The following is an 18,923-nucleotide window of genomic DNA, read 5'->3' as shown; positions in this document are numbered from 1 at the left end:
AATGGTCTGTATTTTTTATTGGAGGTGGCAAAGTAAAAAGTTCAAATAACAATGGAAATCCTAATGGAATGATTTAAGTGAGCGGGGAATCTAGGATGTTTAATACAGAACTGAAATCCAAAATTAACATTAAATGTATAAAGTGATTAAACGCTTCAGGCGATGTTCAGACCAAATGAAATGACAACAGGCGTTTGTATAAATTACTGCATGTGAACAACTAGTATTGTAGAATACTGATGTCAATATTCCTATTGTAGTTATTACAGTTCGGTTACTGAATCAGTACAACCTTAGATACAAATCCTGTAGTCTGGTGGAGCTGATAGATCAACAATAAAAAACTCAGTGCTGAATAAATTGGCAGTACAAAATACCACTTTTTACATGTACATTTACAAGGCCAAATATCTGCTACTGTACCGAATATAATGTAGCAAAAATAAACATAAGGCTTTTGTGTACGTTTAAGAAAAACCCTGAAATGTCAAAGTTGAAACTATCAAAATGTCACTTTACTTAAACCCAATAAAACTGTGTGATTTTAAGCAATATTTATAGTACAAGACATGTCAATTTCAAGATGAAACTTTATCTGAATCATAACTTTAAGAAATCATCATGACAGCAAATGAATTTTAGTACATGTATTATGCAAAATGTGATGGGTATTTTTTTTTTAATGAAGCCAATATTTACCAGTTGGAGCTTGATCCTGTAAAACACCTCAAATAGAAAAGGGTTTCTTTTTCTTTACATATAATTTTTTTAACAGCACTAAAAAGTATTGCAAGATGCTGAAAACAAACAAAAAAAAATCAGTTGCCAGATCCAAGAGTAGTCCCATTGCAGTTCATGGCGCTGTCATTTTCATCCAGATGACATTTTAGAAAAACAGCAACAGTTTTACATGCGCATTCTGTCTTCGGCCTCTTGTGGCAAAGCTGGCCCGTGTCCACCACGCAAGTCTGAATGATGACACAGGTCTTTGGGTTTTGGCACTTACGCTGGCAGGCTCAGTTTCTTTCCTTTCAACACTGTATGGATCAAAGAGACTCAATCAGAACATATCAGAATTATTTAACTCTGTACAGTTGTTACAGGAACCCCTTATTGCCCTTATTTACCCTCAAATTGTAAAACAATTATGGATTATTATTCAGAGAGATATCTTCAAGTTAAACTTTTGAAGACGTTTGAATGCGACTTTGAATATAAAAATATTTATCCCAGTGGTGATAAAAAAAAAAAAAAACACCCTGTAAATAAATTTGCCATTTTATGAACTACAACCACCATACACATTCACCTCTTTACCCCGTCTAAGTACTGCAGTAACACTAACGTGGCCACTCTTACTAAGCATTGCATTACATAAACCCAGCTGTTAGGCTAATCATCAAACTAACCCTAAGCACAATCAGCTGTGCAAATGGAGGAAAGCTTATACTGTTGCAGGAAGGTATAAGGGTATAAGGGTTCCCATAACAAGAACAGAGATCAAATTCTATCAGTTCATCCAATCATTAGCTAAAGCACTTACCTTTTGTCACATAAAGGTAGAAGAAATCACAATATAGAATGGTCTGGACCACTCCAGCCACAATGGCGATCATGTCAAAGAAGCCCTCAAAGTAAAACCTCCAGATCCAGTTGAAAAGGTAGAGAGCACGGTAGACGCCCAGGCAGAACAAATAGTGGGTGGTGATAGTCTCAGCCTCTCCTGTCTTACTAATTAGGAAGAGCTGAGGGAGAATGGCCACCGACTCAAGATAGATGGAGAAGGTCCAAAGGATCTGATTGTAAAACACAAACATATATGGCATTTTCTTTCAGGTCATTTTTGATCAAAACAATGCAAGTATGACAGGTTAGCTGCAGTGATATATGTTGGATGACTGATGATGGAGTCCATGCATATTAATACCTGTTGTATTTATGCAACATACCTCCAATGGAGAGAAGTCATGGTTGACCAGAAAGGCCAGTCCTCCTACTGGAACTACAAGGAACTCCAATCTGAAAGTGTCATGGTTTCCATCATAGGTGGCCTTAAATTTCATGTAGATCATGTAAACAGTAGCATAGGCGCATCCAATGTAGATGACCTGTTGAAGGAAGAGTAAATGTAGTCTGTAAATTGTAATGCTTCTATCTGGTCTTGTTTTTAGCAAACATTTAAGTTTTGAATGGGTACTTGGTTGGAATTCAAGTAGGGCTGGGAAATCTGATCATACAAAAATGGTAATACATTAAAAGCATGATCCACTTTTATCTTTATTGGTCTGTCCTTAGGAGGAAAGTTGGTGCCCCCTCAAGTTCAAAATTGACACTTAACTGACAAGTGTTGCTTTAATCAATAAGATCAACACCGTTTTTTTGGACTCTTTTGTACTGCTTTACTGCTAGGTACTCACCATGACTATATGTGAGAACCTCTTGCTGTATTGGATATAAGTTAACTCAGTTGCTTGGCCATAATTATTAGGATTTAAAAAAATGTTTAACTGATGTTTTGTTTGTGATATCTTTGTTACTGCACTCCAAACAACTAAAAGATTGTAATGTAAACCCACTTGTTCAATTAGTATTAACCTCTATGTTTACACCACAAGTGCACTTGTGCACAAAACAAAACTAGCTTAGAATCTGTGGAAAATAAATTGCAGGCATCTCGTAGTTATACAAATGGCTTCTTGTGGTTGATTGGCAGTGCACTATTTATACTATAATTTAAATGAATTGTGTGTGTTTTGGAACACTGCCCAGAGGGTGATATGATATTAGCATACTGGGCTGGACTGATCTGCCCTGATGTTTAATCAAAATGACATACACATTCATAAATATGTATAAATTTAGTTTTATTCGTTTTCTCATTCGACAGTGATTTGGTTTAGTGGATTAAAATAACCATGTTTTAATTGCAAACGTGTATAAAAACCAGCCTAAATGTCACAATCATGACAGACTTACACCCCTTAATAGTGCTTCACCTACCTTCATGCTTGTGTTGTAGAGGGAAATAAAGGAGGTGAGGAGATCCAGGTAACGTGATGTGAAAACCAATGCAAAGAGGATCTGGCTTTTTCCAGAAATTCCTGTAAAGCAGATAGATCAGACACATTTAGCCAAAACCTCGACTGGAATCTCTGCTCTGGAAAGCAAGATCCTGGTGATAAGGATGTGTTGGCAACATGAGCAAGTCACTACAGACTGCTTGCTGCATTTACTATGCAAGAATATTTGCAGTGCACTTTAGTGCCTTTGCCTATAAGGCACTGCCACGTCACGGGGAACCCCTGATTACAGGGTGCATGCTGGAGAGGGTAGTTATGTTGATCATTTCATATTTTACAGCATTTTTGCTAAGATATTAAAATGTATCATGTAATAGAACCGAAATGGTAGAATCACTGTTGCAAATGCTGCTCTATCACTACACTCATAGAATACTTGTTATTAGAATTATTCAAATCATTACTTATGGATCAATTATTTGGTCAACAGAAAATGATACCAGTTTAAAAGTGATTGTTGTACAGATGCTCATAAATGTACTATAGAAGCAAGAATGTCCTTCAAAGCCCACCACCCAGCTTTTTCTTCCCAATCCAGCAGTAACCACAACTAGGAGTTAGACAGATGCACTTTGTATGGTACTAAACATTAAATAAAATCCTAAAACACTGCCTGCATTTATTCCCACTTCAATCCAGACCTGATTCGGTCTGGATTGAAGTGGGAATAAATGCAGGCAGTGTGAAGCTGCTACCTAGCTAGCTTAGCCTGCTAACACTGAATAGCACTGAGGGCTCAAATCATACACAAACCCCCCAGCGTTTAAAAACAGTTGCACTCGTGTACATCCACACCAGCCGAAATAAAGCACATTAATTCGGAATAAAAAACAGCTTTATGTAGAATGAACAAGTTTACCTGCGCACGACCTGGTTTTCCATATTTTGAGCAGCAGAATGATGATAGCTGCTAGGTGAGACAGGTCTCCTGCCAGCCGAAAGATATTCATTGTAGCTTTTTGTTGCTGTTCCTGCTGAAAACCGAGCGAAAACGAATCGTTCTGTTGTTATTATTGTGCAGAGGGAATCGCTGAAATCAGGTCGAACCGCTTTCCAACACTTTTCCAGCTCATTCCTTCGAGTAATATGGCGAAGACGGGGCGACGTGGCCGGTGGACGTGGCTAAGAGTTAAATTACAACTCACGCCGGGAAATGTAGTTCATACAGAGCGCAGGCGCGGCCACGCCCACCGAGGCCTCGCTAAAGTGCACTAGTTAAGATTTTATCATCATTATTATTATTACAAGAAAGCTGGAAATATTAGATAACATATTGTAACCGTTGTTAAAATAAGATCAGGCTGACTCTTTTACCTCACACTAACTGCAAGAAGGTCCTGGGTACGATCCCCAGGTTTGGCGGTCCGGGACCTTTCTGTGTGGAGTTTGCATGTTCTCCCCGTGTCTGTGTGGGTTTCCTCTGGGTGCTCCGGTTTCCTCCCACAGTCCAAAGACATGCAAGTGAGGTGAATTGGAGATACTAAATTGTCCACGACTGTGTTCGATATAACCTTGTGAACTGATAATTCTTGTGTAATGAGTAACTACCGTTTCTGTCATGAATGTAACCAAAGTGTAAAACATGACGTTAAAATCCAAATAAACAAACAAACTTCAAAACTTGGACTCAAACTATACAGCGACCATTAAATCAAACTACAAAAATGAAGCTTGTGTTAAGTTGTATGTCAGAACACCAAAAGTTCATGAATAGATTTACAATCCACATTGTAGATGACAACAGCTAATATAACTCTATGTTCAATGCTCTGTTATTATTGTTGAATAAGTACTCAAACAAACAGTATTTTAAGAATAACTGTGCATATTTATCCAACTGCCATCAAGGGTAGTTGTGGCCTGGCGGTTGGGGGTGCTGAACTGGTGGTCGGGGGGTCGCTGGTTTGGGACTTTGGGCGGGGCCCTTAACCCTCAATTGCTTAGAAAATATACTGTCACTGTACTGTTAGACCCTTTGGATAAAAGCGTCTGCTAAATGCCGAAAATGTAAATGCTGATTGTGTAAGCAATCGTGTTGATATCTCATGAGACTCAGGTGTCCCAGTGTCACATTATACAATAACAAAACCACAACATATGGCTTAATAAAAAATAAATATGTTATGCTTATTAATTTGTTCATTCATTTATGTTTTAATACTGATATATTCACATAGATGCTTCAAGTTTCAAAATATTACAACAGCTGTCCATATGAGACCTAGAGTTTTCCAAATACACTGGTGAAAAAACAATTGTGCCCAACAGCAAGTCTGAATTCTAACATTTGGTTCTAGTGGTTATAAAGTAAATTACAGAAACATATCCAAAGTCAAAAACTTATCTAAGGTGCTTAAGAACTGGTTTTAGTTCTCAGAGGTGATATAGGATGATTGAACAGATTTACTATGGATTGGCAGTCAGTCTAAAATATATTTCTATGCCTGTTGTTTCTGGTTGGTGCCTGATCATGATCAGTATAAAGTCGTTAGCCATGTCCAAGACAAGCCAAATGCTTTTAATGTCCTTCTTTTCTGAAGCAGTTTTCTGAAGCTGTAATTTGTATAACATATGTTTTGAATTGAAAACCTTTTTGCCATGTAAACATTATAGACTGTCTTTACTGACAACTCTACAGAATATTTAAGTTCAAATATAGAAAGAAGCAGTGTGTATTACTCTCCTTCTGGGTCCTATTGAGTCCTAATTGAGTCCTATTGCAGGCATAGTTTGAGCATTTATAGACGTTAAGGAGGAAGGAAGGACCTTGGAGAAAGGGCCGGCTCACTTCTCTATTTCGTGAAATAAAGATTCTTACTGTCAGCAAACTGTTTTAGAACTCTGACAAGATAACACTGACAAATAATTACAGCTACTACTTTAAACCCAAGTTTTTATCAACATGGTCCTTCATCGTTTTTTTCAACTCACATTTATTCTCATCTTTACTCCAGGTAAGTAGCAAAAATTATAACTTGAATGTTTGAAAATTGGCTGTTAGATTAAGATTAGAATTGTTAACACTTTATTTAATCGAATTGTTTTGGTTATGGATTGACTTACAAGACGATTATTTACTGTTTCTAAGAACTTGATTCAGTAGATTGGAAGTGCAAGGAGTGACTCATTATGATATACTCATGTTAAATGTGTGTTTTAAATATACATTTCATAGTTACACTAGATTCACAATCAACGTACTTATTAAGTAGTAGTGTGTTCACAAAATGTGTATAAACAACTTTAGGCATATTTATACACAGTGTGTTTCCCTCTTTTGTATTTTGGTTGTAACTGAGCCCTTGAAGTAATTTCAGTGGGACAGCCTGTGGTTTAGTAGTCAAATTTTCTTAGATTATTACTAGTTTTTTATAAGTTAAATAAAATTGTAAAACATTTTGCTTGTTGGTCTTACCTTCTCCTTGTGAAGTGCTGTGTTAGCTTTTTTCCAGATGTTTCAGGACCCATGTCTTTCAAAATGTTTTACTTTTGGTTTATTAGGCGTTAGTTTTTGAAAAAGGGAAGATACACCTTTGTTTTTTGCTAGGTAGGAATGGGTTTTGCCTTGTTTGGATACTATGTTTGTCCATGCTCTTTTCAATGATGGAATGATAAACATTGACATTATGAGTAAGAGCAAGGCCTGTAGTTTCTTGAAGGTTAGTCAGGGTTCTAGGTGATTTTTTTGGAAATGACCTGCCACTTCTGGGAATTTAATATTGTTGCAAGTTTTATCAATTTGAGTTTGTGGCTTTTATTGTAGCCTGCTAGAATTCTTGAGCCTTGGAAAGTTTTGTAACCATTTTTAGACTGATAGGAGCAGTAGTAACCTAGCGGTTATGATACTGGACTAGTAATTTAAAGGTTGCTGGTTGAAGTCACAATTGCCAAATTACCACTGTTGGGCCCTTGAGCAAGGCCCTTATTGCATCAGTTACAAGGATTCCACTCTGGCACCCTCCCTGAACAACAAGTCAATCATTGTTCCTGTAGGTGCCCAGCCTGCAGGCAGCAGAGCTGAGATTCGCTTTACCACTGCGTCACCTGAGCAACTTCTCACGTTATTTGAAGTAATGTTTTGATTTAGCAGGGTGGCAGTAATTATGACTGGATGTACCTAATCTATTTGTAAACCAATTATTAAGTTAATTTGTTTAATTGGTCAATTTACTAACCGGAGGTAATAGCCAGGTGGTATTGGACTACTTATTTTCTTACATAAATGAAATGATTATTTAAAAACTTTTTTTATGTTTCTTTTTTAGAATTTTATAACAACTAAATGTAATTAACAAAAAATATATAGAAATAGAAGAAATATTTACACAATACTGTATTTCCAAAAAATGGGTGGACTTCTATACTATACTTCTCTGTTACAGGTCCTTCAGTAAGTGGTTGCAGTGTGAATGTCACACAGCCCGAAGAGCATATTTATGGCAGAATTAATGAGTCAGTTTCTATCGATTGCCTTGTTAAGTGGTTGGATTGTGCAGACAATGAGCACCAGGTGTTCTGGTACGTGTTTAATAGCGACTCCCACCATCAGCTGAATACAGAAAGCCAACCACACAAATACTCAGTGGATAATAAAATGCTTCAAATCAAATCACTCTCACACAGTGATGATGGGGTGTATTACTGTGCCACTGAGAAAACAAACCATACAACAACTTTTGGAATGCAGGCTTTTGGGAAAGGCACCACCCTTATGGTTACAGGTAAGAACCAATATGCTGACATTTTTTATGACATGACAAAGACCCACACATCTGGCACTGTCACCCTTTGCCTGATACACAATGTTCATGCTGGCCAAGAAGGACCACAGACTGACACATGCCCCCTTCAACACATGTAAAGCCACTGGTTTCCGGCCAGTTTCGCCAGCCAGTGGCAGATTCATACTCAGAACCACAGCAGTTATAGAGAAACATACATGAGTAGTCTTTCACCACTCATCCAGACAGTAGGAGGAAGTAGGAGATGCTGTTGGAAGTGATACCATTCCAGCCTTTTTCATCACCTTTTTTGACACAGACAGTTGTATCTGTAGAGCATCCGACCAGGCCAGTGCCTTCGCTGAGACTCTAATTAGGGTTTCACTAGTGGTGGACTAGTGTAGCCCGAGTGCCACCATTGTCATGATAATGTTGATCTCTGTATGTTGTATATTCTGAAATTGTTTTTTGTATTTAGATAACCACTTCAGCACCAGCCAGGTTCTGCTGCTTACACTGGTGGTCCTGCTGTCCATCTATAGTCTTATAATCCTGTCACTCATCATCTGTATAAAGGTAAACATATGCTATATGTGAATGTTGACATGTTATTTTGTCATTGACAGTGTCTTGAAGGTAGTCCCTAGTCAAGTAAATATAAACCCTATATGGTGACAATAATTTAGTATAGAAGCTGGAGAAGAAATGCTTTTAAAGACACTGCATCATTATTTCTCTCAACTAAATTGCATTTTATTTTATTAAACAGATGGGAAGAGCAACATCATTTATTAAAAAAAGAACGAGTAAAAGACAAGTCAAGGTATTTCAGCATTTGATTATGTATTATAGAGTGACATGCTGCAACATGCAATACACCACTAGTATCAGTGCTTGGTACACAATACTGGGTCTTACTTTTTGGCATAGCATCCTAATTCTCTGTAGTGATTACAGCTGAATATAGATGCTAGCTTATCTGATATAAGAACTGGTAACACCTGGTAAAACCTACCACTGACTGGTCAGGCTCTGGACAGACACAATTTGGCCATGTCCAAAAGAAAGACAACAGAATTCAGGCTCACTTTCTGCAGCCTAATGAAGGCACTTGCAGGTCACAAGCGTGGCTCGGTGGGTAGCACTGTTGCCTCACAGCAAGAAGGTTCTGGGTTTGATTCCATGGTGGAGCTGTCTGGGTCCTTTCTGTTCAGAGTTTGCATGTTCTCCCCGTGTCTGTGTGGGATTCCTCTGGAAACTCCTCCCACAGTCGGATTAATTGGAGATACAAAATTGTTCATGGATGGTTTGGTGTTATATACATTATGGTGTAGCTGATTAAAAATCTGTTTACTTTAACTCAGAGTGACTCAAATAAGAGTGTGCATTTTGGGGCTGTGGTGCAAGAACTGTGCAGCAAGAGGAACTTGCACAGAAACAAAAAACCCTCATCTAATGATGTTTCACAGGAAAACAAGGTTATTTTGTAATTCTGATTTATTTGTAAACAGTGGATAAAATAAATATATGTAATACAAATATGTGAAAAGCTAAAATATCTTCTGTTAACTCTTTTACAGTTAAAGTCCCCAGATGGGAAAGATGACATATACCAAAACCTGAAGAGAACTAGATAGAAGTTGGAGTAAAACCCCAGTGATGGTCTTATTGTACAACAATATAAGTAAACATAAAGCAGGGAAAGAAAAACAGTGACTGACGGAAATAAATTAATAAAGCTGGCAACCGGTTCTAACTTGCAAGACTTAATCTAAACCATTAAGCCAACATGTGAAACCCAGCTCTGATAAGTGTTAAAGTGGAACTTCCATTATTGCTAAACATTTCCTCTGTTGCACGAATAAACGCTTTGTAGTAAAATATGTACACTTAATGTGTCTCTTAATGTGTCTCTTTTGAATGGATGACTTTTTTGTTTGAGTTTTACTTAACTGTTTGTTTTCACTTCCTTAAAACTGCAATGAAAATAGTTTTGACTGTATAATGTTTTTATAACCTACCTGGGTGGAACGGCAGATACACAGCAATACAGTATGTGTACTAGGACCTAGGTTTAATTCTTGGATGTGATTACTGTGTGTGAGGTTTTTCCCAGTGTTATTAAAATTATGTGGAAGATCTGTGTACCTTTGGTCAAAAATTGTCTCTGTTTTAATACTACTACTATTACTACCACTAATAATAATACTGATGATGATGTTGATAATGATGATGGCCATTTAGGCCTTGAGGTAATAGCAATTTTACTACTTTCCAACTACCTGACCTGGCTTCTGCAGGTACAGTAGCTTCAGGAAGTATTCAGAACCCTTGACTTTTGTCACACTTGTGCGATTGAGTTATTGTGTAGTAAGTTTTATTTTAAATGATATAGATGACATTTTACCTACCAATCTAAATAAAATGCAGAATTGGGTAGTTGCAGGGGAAATGTTGCCACGAAGTGTGTTAGTTCATTTCATTATTTGATTAAGTAAAGGGTATTACTAGAAAAGTAGATGGTTGGATGGTTGGATGGTTGGATGGATGGATGGATGCAGGCCCGGAGTGGCTAATCGGGAGATTCGGGAGGATTCCCGATGGGCCGGCTCATGTCAGTCTCGAGTTTGGGCCGGTTGGATGGAAAAAATAATTTTGACATTTATCTGTCACTTATCTAAACTTCTTCTTACATTCATTTATCTGACAGCGCAGCCCCTACCTACATCGCAGTAGATCAGATGGGTTCTACCATCTGAGGGAATCCCCCCCTCCCAAATGTTTCAGTTGGTTTGGCCCACGAGTCGTCTTTTCTTGAGCGCCGGTAAAAGTAAACTTACAACAGAATAGCGCAAACCAACAGTCAGTGGTTTTTTAGAACCCAATACACAGCATTAATCACAAATATCCAGTTTCAAGCTGAAAATAATAAACATAATTTGAAGTGTAATATATTAAATAGCCTAACTAATTAATGGAATGTTTTTGTTCCGACGCTGCTGTACTGATGATCCATGACTACTGAAGGGACAGGTAGTCTAACAGAGTTATTTAAACTAACATAGTTATTTGTAATGTAAAATATAACGTAGAGAATATACATGAAATATGTTAAATTGTTCAGACATTCAGAAAGATGTCAGCATGATAGCCTAATTTATTTTAACAAATGGAGACAAATAGCCTAAATCACTATCAATTTTACACCATCATAATATAGGCTAAAAAAAAAAAACTTCAAGCATGTTATGTTATTCAGCAAAATAAGCTAACCCTTAATTAATTTTTTTTTAGCCTCAGAGCAGCAGATAAGCCAGTCTGATCCTGCTGGTGAACCGAGCAGGCATGGAGAGGCCAGGACTACAGAGACAGGTAGAGAGGATAAAAATGAACTAAAAAAAATATTTTATGTAACAAGTTGCACACAGAACAGATGTGATGGATAGATTCTAAATGATACCCAGTACCCAGATATTCAGAATGCTGAAAATGCATTAAAATCAGCCCAAATGAAATAGGTAAACAGGAACTCTGTACACAGAGAAGGAAATTCTCATGTCTATAGACAATCACACCGTTATTAATAAAGTTGCAGAAACCAGTGCACTGTTTAGGAGGCTTTTGATGCTGTAGGTAGCCTACTAAATATACGAGTAGTGAAGCTTAGTGTAAACCTAACAATAGAGCACCTCTCTGTTGGGAAGACAAATGCAGTTTTAATTTCAAATAATTTTTATTTCAACTTATTGCTCCTGTACAAATGTAAATAAGTTTTCATCTTTATCAAATGTTTTTACCTTTTAAATCTTTATCTGATTTAAATTTGAATTAAACATGTTTGAAGTGAAGTGTTTTCTGTTAACTTGCCAACATATACCTGAACTTATACCCAATAAAAAGGCATTGTAAGAGCTAGCTGCTGTTTCATTTATTTAAATTCCTCTTGCATGGAAAAAGTGGGCCGGGTTTGGGCATGAAACTCCTGGGCTGAAAAAGGGGCCCACTCCGGCCCTTCCTGGATGGATGGATGGATGGATGGATAGCCTGTAAATACATACAATATGTAGTCCTAATTATTGTCAGAAAAAGAATTCATTCACCTTACGCAATTTACGCAAAAAAATTTAATAAACTGCATTTTACTGCAAGTAAAAAGTATGGGTATCTGTAAATATTCCAGTATCACACACCACTGATTCTTACTGGAGATTGCGAGAACTTTGGACATTTTTGTGCATTTTCCCACCATCTCAACAAAATCATGTTGTTACGTTAGAGGCCGCTAGAGGGCGCGAGCAGCTAAAACGGACATATCGCGAGATTTGGGTCTGAATAAAAGCTCAGCGGAACTCTCGTCAAGCCTTCTTCTTCCTGAATACACATCACGTAAGTGGACATGGCTGGATTTCTAATACCAGAATCAATCCCTTATTATCAGCGCCATCCTTTATCGTAGAGCAGCGTTTATGTCTAAATAAAATTCTAATAATTTAACGTTATTGCATGGTCACATTATTAATTATAGATTTAATAAAAATAATTACTTGTCATTTCTTAGTTGAAGTAGCATAGGTATAGAAATGGCGGACATCTAGAAAACATACCTACTAAAAACCATATTTACATATTTCTGCTGTTGTGTATTTACTGTATTTAGTTCCCTGTAATAAGTGTTAAACTGTGCCACTTTAAACCTTTTGGTTCACGTTTACCTGTTAAATATTGTTCTGGTTGTAGCAGTTGGCCAGTATGCTAACAGTAAGAGACAATGTGCATAACATGTTTTTTCTGTTATTAAAACGTACATTAAATAAACACGAAGTTTTGCTTTGTTACCTTTTTAGCAAATGGCGGACGACGCCGGTGGTAGAGGAGGTTTTCGCGGAGGCTTCGGCGCTGGAGGCCGGGGCCGCGGTCGTGGACGCGGCAGAGGCCGTGGACGTGGTCGCGGAGCCCGTGGAGGCAAAGCCGAGGATAAGGAGGTACATTTATTCTAACAGCCTGGAGTCAGATTTAAGTTACAGTTGGCCATTACGTTGTTGAGTTACAGTAATTGTGTTTTGTAAATGCATATGTCAACATTTCAACCTCCCATTTATTCAGATTTTAAAAGGAAAAGCCGGGAAAAGGATAAAACTTACTTACTCTTAATATTTTAGTAAATATATACAGCAAGCTTGATTGTAGACAGTTCAGACAGTAGGTGTGTCTGAACAGTGCATGCAATTCCAGGTCTGTCAAAGCACATGTTTTAGTCATGCTTTTATCAAATCTTTATATTATAACTATCTTTCTGTTACTCTTTTTGAAATTTAACTTAAATGTAATCATGTTTTCCCCCTAATCAATGATTAAGTTTGAAGTCTTATTAAAGTATTTGTATGAGCATCAGTCATCTAGTGCCTGTTGCATAGTGTATGGGTGTCACTACTTTTGGGTTAAAAATCCACTTGTGCTAGGTTTCCATCCCAATATTTAAAAACTGTGAAAAATTTTTATGTAAAGTTTGTATACACTTTTAAAAAGTGTTTTTACGATGTTAACTATTTGGCCTGCTTTTTTTCAGTGGGTGCCTGTGACCAAGCTTGGTCGTCTGGTGAAGGACATGAAGGTCAAGTCCCTGGAGGAGATCTACTTGTATTCTCTACCCATCAAAGTGTGTGCAGCTTCACTTGCAACTTTATGTTTTTAGGATCATAATTTCAGCATGACTTAACATATCTTGTTTTTCAGGAGTCTGAGATCATTGATTTCTTCCTGGGCTCAGCCCTGAAGGATGAGGTGCTGAAGATCATGCCTGTCCAGAAACAGACTAGAGCTGGTCAGAGAACCAGATTCAAGGTAATTTTTTCTTTTATTTTATTATTGTTTTAATTTGTTTGCCTGTATGAGCATAATTTGAAAAATAAATAATAATAATGATGATGAAAAATGTCATTAGGCTTTTGTTGCCATTGGTGACTACAACGGACATGTCGGTCTGGGAGTGAAGTGCTCTAAAGAGGTAGCCACTGCCATCCGGGGTGCCATCATTCTGGCCAAGCTGTCCATCATTCCAGTCAGGAGAGGCTACTGGGGTAACAAGATTGGTAAACCCCACACTGTCCCTTGCAAGGTGAGGAAAATGCGAATGGTTTGCTTTTTTATTTTTAAATGAATTTAGTTTAGGCAGTTTTGCTTAGATGTTTTGAATTGTTTTTAGGTGACTGGTCGTTGCGGCTCTGTACTGGTGCGTCTGATCCCTGCTCCCCGTGGTACTGGCATTGTGTCTGCTCCCGTTCCCAAGAAGCTGCTCATGATGGCTGGTATTGATGACTGCTACACCTCAGCTAGAGGCTGCACAGCCACCTTGGGCAACTTTGGTAAGGAAGCTTTAAGAAGTTCACATATTACATGTTCTCCCTGCTCTGGTTGAATGCATCTAGTCAGTGGTGCATCCAACACTTTTTATGGGAGAAGAGGAATGAGTATTCTAATGCACGGCAGGAGTATGTACTCAGTTATATTTCTGTTCCTTGATTATGCTCGACAGCTTACTTTTATCAGCCATTGTTCAAGTTTCTGTAGCGCTCAGGATTTTAACCTCTTTTACTTTTCACAGCCAAGGCTACATTTGATGCCATCTCCAAGACCTACAGCTACCTGACCCCTGATCTCTGGAAGGAGACTGTGTTTACAAAGTCTCCATACCAGGTAATTTACCCACCACTGTAAGCATTTGTACATACACATTTCTCATTGGTTGAGTTCTGACCCTGATGCTTTTTCTTTTTCCTTTCAGGAATTCACTGATCACCTGGCCAAAACTCACACCAGGGTCTCCATGCAGAGGAGCCAGGCTGCTGTTCAGGCCACTTAAATTTTGTACAAGGGATTAAAATAAAATCCTTAAAATGACTACATGCTTGTTTGCCTTTTTTTCTTGTGTCTGTGTGGAATGAGGATAGAATTTCATTAAGGTCACATGATCCTATTAGTGCAAAGATGACCAAACACCAGTGGCTTACAACAGTGCTGGCATTTTGATGCTTATCTAGTAGAGTGGGTCTATTATGTAGTTCTACTTCAGTGCCGTATACACTGTGCTGCCACTTTAGGATTTACTCCACTGTGGTATTTTTGGGTAGCTGTTTTATAGTTTTAAGTATTTAACTTTGAGGTTTAAACTGAACCTACTGGTGGTATGCTTATTCTAAAAGCACATTAATTCAATCTGGGGAACTGAATAGGCATGACTTGGTTTACTGCAAAATGGAGTTTTGTCTCTTTATTTTTTGAGGAGGGGGGGGGGGGGTCTTGGTTGTTAGCAGTGTTGGTTAGTATATATTCATATTAATTACAATAAAAGTTCTTAAGAGATGCAATTGGTAAAAGCAGATTCGGCATTGTATTGGCACTACCTGAAAATTGGGAAGGAACTGGAATGTCTTGAAGCACCAAACATGGTAAACAAGTCATTTCAACAGTATAAAATAATGTAGAATTCAAGTATTGGAATAAATATTTTAGTTTGATGGAAAGGTTCTAATTAATGCCACAATCGGGGCCAAATACTGTATCTTATTCTGATAGCACCAGTGAACTTTCTATGAATGAATGTTGGCTTGCACCATATTCATGATCATAAACCTTAATACCTATGGTTAAGCACTGAGGCACCCACACGGTATTATAATGCAAATACTAACGTGGCTTTAAGTGACCTGTGCCCATGCCCAGTATGCTTAAATGTAAACATAAAACACTGATTTTCCAATAAATGTATTTATTTTACACATTAATACACACAAGGACAAAGCCAAATGACATGAACAGTTTATGACGTTTCAGCCTGTGCCATCATTCTCTCTTTCTGCTTCATTAAGCATTTCCTTGCACTGGCATATGCACCAAGATCCCCATCTGCAACAAAAAACAATTTGTTAGCACATAACCTGATATTTAGCTGTACTGACTATGGGGTTTATTTCAAAGGTCTGGTATCACAGTCTTTTTACACTTTAAACATGAGCAATGTTTTGAAAGATTTGTCCTGTAGTCCATCAGCTTTTATGGAAAACAAAGTTGTATGGCAAGTAAGCTAAAGAAATACGAACATTATATGACTAGCCCGAGTCTGATATTACGATATAAAGGACCATGGGCTGGATGCTAATTATATATCAAGGTTTTTTTTTTTTACTGTAATCAGAACAGACTAGTGGAGTGAAGAAATGTAAACAGCCTGACACATTCTTATATTGTTTTTAGTCACTTGATGGAATTGCTTCAAATTTCATCAACAATTTTGTATGTTTGCCAGATGTTTTTACATTATTAGCAGAAGTACGAGCATTTAAATGTTGACCTGTGCACTTGAATGTGTATGAATCTGGTGTTGCATGATAGATGAGTGAGGGTACTCACAGCGTGACTGATAACCTCTGGCCACTTCCTTTAGCTGCTGAAGCTCCTTGGCACAGTTTTGCTTGTGGCTGGGCCCCTCACGCTGCTGGCAGGCACGGGCACGCTGCTCAATGATTTTCACAACCTCCTGGTCCACCTTACTACAAAAAACAATGTAAATTTGTGATTAGTAAAGATCTAGAGATACGAGGAATACAAGCATATAAGCAGCTACCATTAAAAAACTACAGATTTGATACTTGGTTGTATTAAAATCCTATTTCATTTAAGAATACCCGGGATTAAAATCTAAACCCAAAATCTTTGATTTTCCAATTGCTGAGAATTATTTAAACCTCTAAGCTAACTGGCTAGGCTAAGAGACATCAATCCTGACTCTCAGCTGAAGTGTGGACATTGTTTACACATTTCTTGCTGCACATATAACCATACCATATGTAGTGCACTTACCTGACACAGTATTTAATACAGTAGTTGTTGGCTTGTGCAAATGCTGCCATTTTTAGATAACAACTGTCAGTTATCATTTCTGAGCTTTGTGTCTGTGTGCTACTGTGGTGTTGTAGTCTATACTTACTGATCTCTCCTCCACTGCATCTCAGCTTCATAATAGCACGCATAGTCGCCTTCCTGGCACTCGGTCAGCTCTGGCACACGGCGAAACTGCTGATGGTAGTAGTAGATCTTATTCTTGGTCTTGAGGCCGTCAATAGCATCTGTGGACAACAAAACAAAAGATGAAAATGATTGTCACCAATACAGTAATCATAGCTATTAGAAAAGTTTCATATGCAAATAGCTTTGCACATGACTACTTCAAATCAAACCAAATAGCCTTTTATTTAGCAATTGAAATAAGAAACCTGTATTTGTTTACAAGTATAAATCAAAATCACAAACAGATTCAAAAATAGGTGTTCAGAGCATTAGTGAGATCAGGCACCAATGCTGAATAATGAGGTATGCAACGCAGTCAGCATTTCAATTCATCTCAAAGGTGGCAAATCAGGCTGAGGTCAGTCAAGATCTTTCACAGAAAATTTAGCAAGTTTCTTACTTTGTGCACAAGACAAACAACATGCTCAGTTCTGTCGCAGAGTTAAAAGCAGACAACTTTTTAAATTATCATTATAGTACAGTACTATAGTATAGTATATGACAGGAATGGTAGTTACTCATCACACAAGGTTAATCAGTTCACAAGGTTATATCGAACACAGACTTGGACATTTCGGTGTCTCCAATTTACCTCACTTGCATGTCTTTGGACTGTGGGAGAAAACCCACACAGACACGGGGAGAACATGCAAACTCCACACCGAAAAGACCCGAACCGCCCCACCTGGGCATTGAACCCAGGACCTTCTTGCTGTGAGGCGACAGTGCTACCCACTTAGCCACCGTGCCGCCCTGCTGTAAAATTAACTTTTATTTTACTGAAATTAAAAGGCCAACACCAGTAGAACAGCACCAGGTTCCTGGGGACCCATGTTTACTTCTCGCTTTGAGGTATAGTTTCCTCCAGGTACTTTATTTACCTCCCAAAAACGTTCAGAAGTTAGACTGGCTGGTTTTAATTTCTCCTAGGCGTGGGTGAGTACCTGGGTAAGTGTAAGTGTGTGGTACCCTGAGATGGACTGACACTACTGTGCAACATCAACTGTCCTAATGCATGAACATGTAAACACGATGTGTGTTAATGCAGAATGGAATTAAAGCTTGGGATGTAATGCATCAAATCAATAAAACTTGACATGTTGGTACAAAATATTACAGTAAAAAAAAATCGAATTCACGATTAAAAAAACGATTAGTCGTCATAATAGCTGTAGGTTTGAGCTGTGGCCTGTGTTAGTGGGCTAGTGCAAGGGCAGCAGTGTACGGTCCCTTTTTACATGTGTTTATTCTGGAAACTGTATTAAAAACCACTTTAGCTGTAAAATGCGAATATATAATAGGTATAGTGTTATGTATAAATAAATATACAACATATATACAGATATAGTATCAAGCTGAAGTTACACTCACTTCTGAAAGCGGTCACTGGCAGATCCACAGAATAATAGAAGAGCTTGGAAGCGATTAAAGCCGGATTTGGAAGAGTTGTTTGCTTATCCACGATGGGGGTACGACGCGGGGGTTCGGGGTACGCATCTTTATTATAATCGTCCGGCATTTTTATTTCCCAAATTTACTATAAACACCCCTTCTGTTCGACCTCAAACCCTGGCTAGTGGCTACTTTGCACAATGCGCATGCGCGCTTCAAATAACATGGAGGGAAGGTCACACAAAAAACACGGCTAATCAACACAAAGTGCAAACCGTCACTGTTATACAGATATATAAAATACTTTTATCATTTAAACACGTTTACACAAAATTTACACATAATTTTTGTGTTTATTTCACTGTTTACAGTTCAAAGGTAAAGGGTCATGGGAACACAAGGTTTTAAAATCTCTTAGCCAGTAGATGTCATTGTTAGCCTAAATACAAATAGCTTTAATTGCCCATATGGGGAATAAAAAATGCCCAAAAAGAAGACCAGTAATGTCACTGTGTCTGTCTGGACAGAAGAAAGTTGTCATTTTAAGATTTTATTATTTTTTTGTAGATTTTAAAATAATGCTGAATAGTCCAAGAGTATAAAATAAGCTGTGTGGATTTTTGTAGTGACCCAAAGAAGTGAACAAATCTTGAACTATGTAAACAAA

General features: G+C 37.8%; 4 protein-coding genes and 1 long non-coding RNA gene across 5 annotated transcripts; 3 read left to right on the top strand and 2 right to left on the bottom strand.

Annotated features, from left to right (window-relative positions):
- kdelr2a (KDEL endoplasmic reticulum protein retention receptor 2a) lies at positions 1–4,189 on the bottom strand. Its single transcript, XM_062984708.1, has 5 exons — positions 3,940–4,189; positions 3,001–3,101; positions 1,950–2,108; positions 1,544–1,796; positions 1–1,037 (listed from the first exon to the last, which is right to left on the bottom strand). Exons 1-5 carry the CDS (start codon positions 4,028–4,030, stop codon positions 1,003–1,005), a joined length of 639 nt encoding a protein of 212 aa, XP_062840778.1. The 5' UTR covers positions 4,031–4,189; the 3' UTR covers positions 1–1,002.
- A 1,793-nt stretch (positions 4,190–5,982) lies between these two features.
- Positions 5,983–9,684, top strand: si:ch211-139g16.8 (uncharacterized). The gene is made up of 6 exons (XM_062985058.1): positions 5,983–6,034; positions 7,463–7,801; positions 8,280–8,377; positions 8,571–8,624; positions 9,166–9,279; positions 9,382–9,684. Exons 1-6 carry the CDS (start codon positions 5,983–5,985, stop codon positions 9,436–9,438), a joined length of 714 nt encoding a protein of 237 aa, XP_062841128.1. The 3' UTR covers positions 9,439–9,684.
- Positions 9,685–10,753: 1,069 nt separating this feature from the next.
- Positions 10,754–12,181, top strand: LOC134336113 (uncharacterized). The gene is made up of 3 exons (XR_010015685.1): positions 10,754–10,834; positions 11,096–11,173; positions 12,078–12,181. It is a non-coding gene; the product is annotated as an uncharacterized LOC134336113 (long non-coding RNA).
- A 442-nt stretch (positions 12,182–12,623) lies between these two features.
- Positions 12,624–14,698, top strand: rps2 (ribosomal protein S2). The gene is made up of 7 exons (XM_062984796.1): positions 12,624–12,783; positions 13,368–13,457; positions 13,535–13,642; positions 13,743–13,916; positions 14,004–14,163; positions 14,403–14,494; positions 14,583–14,698. The coding sequence occupies exons 1-7, from the start codon at positions 12,649–12,651 to the stop codon at positions 14,658–14,660; spliced, it is 837 nt and encodes a 278-aa protein (XP_062840866.1). The 5' UTR covers positions 12,624–12,648; the 3' UTR covers positions 14,661–14,698.
- An 851-nt stretch (positions 14,699–15,549) lies between these two features.
- Positions 15,550–18,457, bottom strand: ndufb10 (NADH:ubiquinone oxidoreductase subunit B10). The gene is made up of 4 exons (XM_062984798.1): positions 18,236–18,457; positions 16,785–16,923; positions 16,208–16,347; positions 15,550–15,703 (listed from the first exon to the last, which is right to left on the bottom strand). Exons 1-4 carry the CDS (start codon positions 18,381–18,383, stop codon positions 15,618–15,620), a joined length of 513 nt encoding a protein of 170 aa, XP_062840868.1. The 5' UTR covers positions 18,384–18,457; the 3' UTR covers positions 15,550–15,617.
- Between the last annotated feature and the right edge of the window lie 466 nt (positions 18,458–18,923).

This window comes from Trichomycterus rosablanca, chromosome 22 (assembly GCF_030014385.1).
Source record: "Trichomycterus rosablanca isolate fTriRos1 chromosome 22, fTriRos1.hap1, whole genome shotgun sequence".
Classification (NCBI taxonomy): domain Eukaryota; kingdom Metazoa; phylum Chordata; class Actinopteri; order Siluriformes; family Trichomycteridae; genus Trichomycterus; species Trichomycterus rosablanca.
Note: the sequence above shows the minus strand (reverse complement) of the source record. Positions and strands in the feature narration are given on the sequence as shown.

Excerpts from the sequence above, each read along its gene's own strand:
- si:ch211-139g16.8 (XM_062985058.1), top strand. The coding sequence starts at position 5,983 with ATGGTCCTTCATCGTTTTTTTCAACTCACATTTATTCTCATCTTTACT. Across the intron at positions 8,378-8,570 it reads CACTCATCATCTGTATAAAG|ATGGGAAGAGCAACATCATT; the intron begins GTAAACATATGC and ends TTTATTAAACAG. Across the intron at positions 8,625-9,165 it reads CGAGTAAAAGACAAGTCAAG|AGTGACTCAAATAAGAGTGT; the intron begins GTATTTCAGCAT and ends ACTTTAACTCAG.
- kdelr2a (XM_062984708.1), bottom strand. The coding sequence starts at position 4,030 with ATGAATATCTTTCGGCTGGCAGGAGACCTGTCTCACCTAGCAGCTATC. Across the intron at positions 3,102-3,939 it reads GAAAACCAGGTCGTGCGCAG|GAATTTCTGGAAAAAGCCAG; the intron begins GTAAACTTGTTC and ends TCTGCTTTACAG. Across the intron at positions 2,109-3,000 it reads TCTACAACACAAGCATGAAG|GTCATCTACATTGGATGCGC; the intron begins GTAGGTGAAGCA and ends TTCCTTCAACAG.
- rps2 (XM_062984796.1), top strand. The coding sequence starts at position 12,649 with ATGGCGGACGACGCCGGTGGTAGAGGAGGTTTTCGCGGAGGCTTCGGC. Across the intron at positions 12,784-13,367 it reads GCAAAGCCGAGGATAAGGAG|TGGGTGCCTGTGACCAAGCT; the intron begins GTACATTTATTC and ends GCTTTTTTTCAG. Across the intron at positions 13,917-14,003 it reads CCCACACTGTCCCTTGCAAG|GTGACTGGTCGTTGCGGCTC; the intron begins GTGAGGAAAATG and ends AATTGTTTTTAG.
- ndufb10 (XM_062984798.1), bottom strand. The coding sequence starts at position 18,383 with ATGCCGGACGATTATAATAAAGATGCGTACCCCGAACCCCCGCGTCGT. Across the intron at positions 16,348-16,784 it reads ATGCAGTGGAGGAGAGATCA|TAAGGTGGACCAGGAGGTTG; the intron begins GTAAGTATAGAC and ends TGTTTTTTGTAG. Across the intron at positions 15,704-16,207 it reads CAGAGGTTATCAGTCACGCT|ATGGGGATCTTGGTGCATAT; the intron begins GTGAGTACCCTC and ends TTTTTGTTGCAG.